The sequence below is a fragment of the Citrus sinensis genome, chromosome 6, assembly GCF_022201045.2.
Source record: "Citrus sinensis cultivar Valencia sweet orange chromosome 6, DVS_A1.0, whole genome shotgun sequence".
NCBI classification, from domain to species: Eukaryota; Viridiplantae; Streptophyta; class Magnoliopsida; order Sapindales; family Rutaceae; genus Citrus; species Citrus sinensis.
In genome coordinates this window covers 10,232,301-10,240,564 of record NC_068561.1, presented here as the reverse complement: position 1 = coordinate 10,240,564, position 8,264 = coordinate 10,232,301, and the positions used below count along the sequence as shown (strand labels likewise).

At 31.6% G+C, this 8,264-nt stretch overlaps 1 protein-coding gene across 1 annotated transcript; it reads left to right on the top strand.

Annotated features, from left to right (window-relative positions):
* Positions 1-5,743: 5,743 nt before the first annotated feature.
* On the top strand, positions 5,744-7,858 carry LOC102619604 (ubiquitin-NEDD8-like protein RUB2). The gene is made up of 3 exons (XM_006481428.3): positions 5,744-6,063; positions 6,471-6,730; positions 7,574-7,858. The coding sequence occupies exons 1-3, from the start codon at positions 5,971-5,973 to the stop codon at positions 7,683-7,685; spliced, it is 465 nt and encodes a 154-aa protein (XP_006481491.1). The 5' UTR covers positions 5,744-5,970; the 3' UTR covers positions 7,686-7,858.
* Positions 7,859-8,264: the final 406 nt, after the last annotated feature.

The following is an 8,264-nucleotide window of genomic DNA, read 5'->3' as shown; positions in this document are numbered from 1 at the left end:
AATATATATGACTCATACATTCACATGTGCTTTGTTTATTTTTTTCCCACTACGACAGTTGCTAAAATAATGCATTGACTTAAGAGATAATGAACAAAAATTGTAGGGCAAAAGTAAAAAAATTAACAAATTTGAGTGAAGATCGTACTACATATATCTTTATCCATTACGTTAGGCTGCACCGAATGGAAGTAAAAAAAGAATCAAACAAGTTTGTGCTTTTGACCTTATATAATGATCAAGACTGTTGGCCTAGGATTAACTCATCGTTGCAACTCAATGATGAAGCTTTTTTTGTGAGTAGTAATGGTCAAAGCAAATATTAATTATTTATAAGTATGTAAATATCAGTTGGGATGGAACTAGTGTGAGCATAAAAATTCTAATTATCTCCTAAAGGATTCTTAACTTCAATGAATTATAGCATGCGTTTTAATGCCACTTGCGGAAAAAAGTCACACAAAAGATATACAACTTTTACCTTCACATGCGCTTCAATTATTTTCCACTACGACAGTTGCTAAAATAATATAATGACTTAAGAAATAATGAATAAAGATTACACGTGAAATGCTTAAAAAATTACCAATTTGTGTGAACATTATACTGCACATATCTTCATCCATTATGTTATGTTACACCGACTGGATGTAAAAAATGAACCAGAACAAGTTTGTGCTTTTGACCGTTTATAAAGACCAAGACTGCTGGCTTGTGATAAACACGTGGTTACAGCTAGTGATAATTTTTTTTTTTTTTTTTTGTGGCTAGTAATGGTCAAAGCAAACATTAATTATTTACAAGTTCATAAATATCAGTTGGAATGGAACTGGTATGAACATAGAAATTCCAATTAATTCCTTCAGTGTTCTTAACTTCAATGAATAATAGCATGAGTTTGAATGCCAAGTGCAGAGAAAGACACACGAAAGATATAAAACTCATACATTTATATGTGTTTTAATTACTTTTTCCAACTATGATAGTTGCTAAAATAATATAATGACTTAAGAGATAATGAAGGAAAATTTGAAGAGAAAAACTTTAAAAGTTATCAATATGAGTTAAGACCGTACTGCACATGTCTTCATCCATTATTTTAGGATGCGGTGACTGAAAGTAAAAAATGAACCAGAACAAGTTTGTACTTTTTACCGTTTATATTGACCGAGACTGTTGGTCGGTGCTAAACACGTAGATTCAGCTCAGTGATGAAGGTTTTTTTATGACCAGTAATGGTCAAAGCAAACATTTATTATTTACAAGTACGTAAATATCAGTTGCAATGAAACTGATTTGAGCACAGAAATTCTAATTAACTCCTTAAGAGTTCTTAACTTTAATGAATTATGACATTAGTTTGAATGCTAAGTGTAGAAAAAAACACATGAAAGATATATAATTTATACCTTCACATATGCTTTACATATTTTTTTCTCACTACAACAGTTGCTAAAATAATGGAATGACTTAAGAGATAATGAACGAAAATTGCAAGTGAAAAGTTTAAAAAGTTACCAATTTGAGTGAAGACAGTACTGCAGTGTCCTCATCCATTGCAGTAGGGTGCACTGAATGGAAGTAAAAAAAGAATCAGAAAAAATTTGTGCTTTTGACCTTATATAATAACCGAGACTATTGGTGTGTGATTAACTCGTGGTTGCAGCTCAGTGATGAAGCTTTTTGTGTTTAGTAATGGTCAATGCAAATATTAATTATTTGTAAGTACGTAAATATCAGTTGGAATGGAATTAGTGTGAGTATAAAAATTCCACTTAACTCCTTAAGAGTTCTTAATTTCAATGAATTATGGCATTAGTTTGAATGCAAAGTGTAGAAAAAGCTACACGAAAGATATATAACTCATACATTCACACGTGTTTTAATTATTTTTTCCCACTATGACAGTTGCTAAAAAATGTAATGACTTAAGAGATAATGAACGAAAATTGCGGTAGAAAAAATTTAAAAGTTACCAATTTGAATGAAGATCATACATCACATGTTCTCATCTATTGTGTTAGGCTGCACCGAATAGAAGAAAAAAAAAAGCAGAATAAGTTTGTGCTTTTGACCATTTATAATGATCAAGATTGCTGGCCGATGTTAAACACGTGATTGCAGTTAAGTGATGAAGTGCTTTTTTTTTTTTTTTTGCTAGTAATGTCCAAATGGTTCTTATCTTTAATGAATTATGTCATGAATTTGCATACCAAGTGCAGAAAAAGATACATGAAAGATATAGAACCATTACATTCACATGTGCTTTAATTATTTTTCCCACTATGAAAATTGCTAAAATAATATAATGACTTAAGAGATAATGAATGAAAATTGAAAATGAATGGTTTAAAAAATTACCAATTTTAATGAAGACCGTAATGCAAATGTCGTCATCCATTGTGTTAGGCTACACCGACTGGATGTAAAAAATGAATTAGAACAAGTTTGTGCTTTTGACCATTTATACTGACCGAGACTGCTGGCCAGTGATTGACACGTGGTTTCAGGTTTGTGTTGGATTTTTTTTTTTTGTGTGGCTAGTAATGGTTGAAGCAAATATTAATTATTTATAAGTATGTAAATAACAGTTGGAATGAAACTAATGTGAGCATAGAAATTCCAATTAACTCCTTAAGTGTTCTTAACTTCAGTGAATTATGGCATGTGTTTGAATGCCAAGTGCAGAAAAAGACACACGAAAGCTATAGAACTAAGACATTCAGATGTGATTTAATTATTTTTTTCTCACTACGACAGTTGCTAAAATAATGTAATGACTTAAGAGATAATGAAAGAAAATTGAAGGGTTTAAAAAGTTACCAATTTGTGTGAAGAACGTTCTGCACGTGTCCTCATCAATTATTTTAGGCTGCACTGACTGGAAGTAAAAAATGAAACAGGATAAGTTTGTGGTTTTGACAGTTTATAATGACCGAGAATGTTGGCCGATGATAAACACATGGTTTCAACTCAGTGATGAAATTTTTTTTGTAGGTAGTAGTGGTCAAAGTAAATATTAATTATTATAAGTATGTAAATAGCAATTGGAATGGAATTAGTGTGAGCATGAAAATTCCAATTAACTCCTTAAGAGTTCTTAACTTTAATGAATTATGATATTGAATGTCAAGTGCAGAAAAAGACTCACGAAAGATATAAAACTATTGCATTCACATGTGCATTAACTATTTTTTCTCACTACGACAGTTGCTAAAATAATGTAATGACTTAATAGATAATGAATGAAAATTGCAGGGGAAATGTTTAGAAAGTTAACATTTTGAGTAAAGATCGTGTTGTACAAGTCCTCATCCATTGTGTTAGGTTGCACCGACTGGAAGTAAAAAAAGAATCAATATAAGTTTGTGCTTTTGATCATTTATAACGACCAAGACTGCTGGTCGATGATAGACACATGGTTTCAACTCAGTGATGAAATTTTTTTTGTGAGTAGTAATGGTCAAGCAAATATTAATTATTTATATGTATGTAAATAGCAGTTGGAATAGAACTAGTGTGAGTATAGAAATTCCAATTAACTCCTTAAGAGTCGTTAATTAAATAGCACTCACGTAGTTTCCTATTCAATGGCCCACACTTCATGTCAATTAATTTCCCAAATTCAATTGAACTTCCAACGTCTTTTTGTGCTGCCGTCAGATAAATTTCATAGTCGAGAGTCGCTCTGGCGCACACTTACCACATACTTCACATTCACACCAACCTTTATGTGCTTTCCACCAATATATTTGCACTTAACCTTAGGTGGCAGATTCTTGAAGGCCCTTACAATTTCTTTGTGCATTTGGAGTTTTGTTATTAAACATGGCAAACAACTAATTATTTCATTATTTTACTTCATGTAAAAAAATTTTTTAAAAAAAAGCCTTTTTCCAACATCAAACTCTCACCTCATTAGTAATACAAGCACTTCCATCATTTGCCTTTATCTTCCGCACTGCTTCTCCACTGCATATAATATAACCTTTTTACTTAAAAAAACCCTTTACATTTATGAAGTCATGTCAGAATTACATTTCTGAAGTCATGTAAGAACTTTCTTCTTTCTTTACTCCATTGCATTGTATTTTCCTCATAGCGAAAATTAACATTTTGCTTATTTTATAACAACTTTGAAATAGATAACCATTCATACATATTTGACGAACGCAACCCAATTTTCATTGATCACCTATTAATCTAACTACTTATAAGAAATTAACATAATTTTACTTACAAATACGAAGCAAAACCATAACAACTTCTTCCTTTTGTCTCTCCGTCTACATTGTTTTCGAACTTAACTACAGTAGCTTCATCTTCTTCAGTAGTATAAGGAAACTCCTTCAAATCCGATGCAACCACAATGTCATAATCAACCTTGGAATCACAGATAAATCTCTCATATTTCTTCGTCATATCTTCCCACGTACAACCCATCTCCCTATTTTCAGTTCTACAAATTCGCCTCTACCACATCGCCTTCATTGGTCTTTGAAGGGATATTTCTGGATGTTTTTTTTTTGTTTTCATTTCCCTAATATTCTTCATAACTGATCTTTGTACAACTTCGATCAATTTTCACCAACATTACAGTGAAATTGACATTTACTTTTTCTAAACAATGGAATAATTTAAACTTGCTTTTTCTATCTACACCAACCTCATTAAAAAAAATATATAAATTTGTAAATTTCTCCAACCATGTGACAATACCCTCACCACATGACCTTTTGTTATTGTTCATATCTGGTTGCACATTAACCATTAAAGCTGATTTCCCACCAACGTGGATTTTTTTTTAACTTCTTTTTCTCACCGTTAATTTTCTCAATCTTTCTCACTCCACATCCAACAACTAAGATTACGTGTCTATTACAAACAAATTCTATAACTTAGGCCCTGTTTGGTACATCTTTTTAAGTAGAACTTATTTAAGTAGAGTTTTTATTATTGTTCACATCTGGTTGCACATTAACCATTAAAGCTGATTTCCCACCAATGTGGATTTTTTTTTAACTTCTTTTTCTCACCGTTAATTTTCTCAATCTTTCTCACTCCACATCCAACAACTAAGATTACGTGTCTATTACAAACAAATTCCATAACTTAGGCCCTGTTTGGTACATCTTTTTAAGTAGAACTTATTTAAGTAGAGTTTTTATTAGTAGAACTTATTTAAGTAGAGTTTTTATTAGTAGAACTTTTATAAATAGAGCTTTTACCCAAAAATAATTTATTGGTTGGTTGTCAATAAGAGCTTTTATTAAAAATTTATGAAATTACTTTAATAGACAAATTTTTAAAGTTATGTTGTGAAAAAATAAAATAAGATTGTCAAATAAGTAGAGGATATTTTAAATATTTTAATATTTAAAAAAAACTTTTCAACCTCTACTCCCAAAAATCTAAAATTTGGGCTTTTACTAGTAGAGAGAAAATAACTTATTTAACATTCAAAAGCTCTATTAGAAAAATAACCAAACAATAACAAAAATTATAATAAAAACTTATGATATTAAATAAGCACTTATATCGATTAAATAAATCATACTAAACAGACACTTGGCCAACCCCCAATTACAAACCAGTGACAAACTAACATATTTGATTAAATAATTCTTTTCACTATAAACCATAAAGCATGAACCTCTACATATAATAAAAAGAAATTTAAAAAAAAAAATATCCATCACAAAATAAAAGGAATAAAATTAGGGCCCCCAACTTTATTAGCATTCCCAATTTTCAATAGGAAATAGACCAGCAGTTCGATTAGATTCCTCCTCCGATATCATTTATTAAAAAACCAACCAATAATTATAGTGCAAAATCAAATTATAAAAATCACTGCCACCTTCTCTTCCATCAATCAATTCACATATAATCTCACTCTTTCTTACTCTCTTCAAAGCTTTTTCGTTTTTCTTTTTCAAAATCGAAGAGAAAGGAAAAAGCAATCCTAATATGCAGATCTTTGTGAAGACTTTGACTGGGAAGACGATTACTCTCGAGGTTGAGAGCAGTGACACCATCGATAATGTTAAGGCTAAGATTCAGGTACTTTTATTTTTATTTTAAAAATTCGTTTTTGCTGTGAATTTTTATCTGGGTATGTTTGTTTTGATGGAAAGATTTAGGTTATTTTATCTTATTTTAATTTTTCCTGGTGAAGGTCTGGATTTTTTTAATACTAGGTCACGTGAGCGCTGCTAGCAGGGTTAGGGTTACTGGTGAAATTAGAGCTTGTAAATTCTAGTAAATTGAAAATTTTATTGTGGCGATTGAGCGTATGTTATTGATAACATGAAAATCTTTGTCCCGTTCGCGAGGCTAAACTAATATTTCGTTATTGTTTTAGGTTAAATTTTGATAATCTTGTTCCTATTGAGATTTCTTTATGCATAGGTTTTGATTTTTTTCAGTTGGTATATTCACGTTTAATCAATATTGAATTTCTATTACAGGACAAGGAAGGCATTCCTCCCGATCAGCAGAGACTGATTTTTGCTGGTAAACAATTGGAAGATGGCAGAACGCTTGCAGATTATAACATTCAAAAGGAGTCGACGCTTCACTTGGTCCTGAGGCTCAGGGGAGGAACTATGATCAAGGTGAAGACTCTCACAGGAAAGGAAATTGAAATTGATATTGAGCCAACTGATACCATCGAAAGGATCAAGGAAAGAGTGGAGGAAAAAGAAGGAATTCCTCCAGTGCAGCAAAGGTATCCAATTCAATCATTTATTCTTTTTTATTTCAGTAATAAGTGTGTTTAACTTCATTAGTTCCTGATTAACTGCTACTGCATAGGTTATTGGTACTTTTCTTGACCTTTCACTCTGTATCAATTCCATATTTTGCGCACATTTGTGTTCGTCCTTCCCATGCACTACTAATTTGATGCTGTAAACAGTAAACTTAAGGATTTATAGTTAAAAAAGGGCCTCAATTGATTATCTTGGCATTGTATTTTGTGAAATTTATCGGTCCATGACATTTTTGGATAGCCCTATGTTTTTGGAATTCAATTTCCCCTCTGTTGATTGCATTTTGAAATATTTTATTTATGGAAACATGATCTGACTAAGTTCACATACAGTACATAGTTCCTTTAGAATTTGTATGGGCTATTCAGTTTTGGATGGGAGTTGAGCCAGTGTCATAGTCTATAATTGGGTATCTTTGTCACAAAATATTTTCACTGGGAACTGTTAATGGTGAATTATAGAAAATTAATGGTGTTAGAGCGTAGATCAGTGCTGTAATAGTTTAAAACCCCAGTTATATGACATTACTTGATGGACTTCATCATCACCCAGCTGTTGATATCTTTATGACTTTATGTTACCACCTAAAAGACACTTTCACTATCTATGCTTTTTGTTATTTTCGGTGGTTCATTTTTTTATTTATGCAAGTCACTAGTAGTTGCAATCATGTTATCTTTCATTAGCATTGGATTTGAAATTGCTTTGTCTCGTTTTATTTGGACTGACAACAATACCATCCAGGCATTACTTTCATTTAAACAATTTAAAATCATTCTCTCTTTTTCTACTGGTGGCAGGCTTATTTATGCTGGTAAGCAGCTTGCAGATGACAAGACAGCTCGCGACTACAACATTGAGGGTGGCTCCGTGCTTCATCTTGTTCTTGCGCTGAGGGGTGGCAGTCTTTAAATGCATCTTTTCATATGAAGAGAATTCTACCTTATTCTGGCCTTATTTGGTTAAAGAAGTTGATTAACTTGTATGAGTTTGAAAATAGAGAACATATTCTAATCAATTTCTCTGGGTTTAACATTGATGTTTCTTCTTTTTTTGCTTAATATATTTTCCTATTATGCTTATTATTCTTTACTGTTTTCCATTTTATTGTTCTATTTGAATGACTATTCCCCCGGAGAAAATCCAAGATGACAATCGGCAATTTTTTTTCTTTCCAATTTACTGATAATTCATTTCAAAGGTCTTGTCGCCAATCTTTTCTCTCCCCTTGAATCTTTTATTTATTTTTATTTCATTTCTTTTTTCTATATATGCAGTAGATTCAATGAGACTCATTGTCCATGAGCATATGTTAAGATTTTTAGTGAGTGGAGATAGTTTAAAAAATGTATTATTATCAACTGGGGAAAAGGGAGCTCCACGTTGTCATAAGAGTCAAGTGAAGAGATGGCCATGGGGCATGAAGTCCTGCTGAAGATTTAAGGCTCATCACTTTTATTCAGAAACATGGCCGTGAAAATGATTAACCAA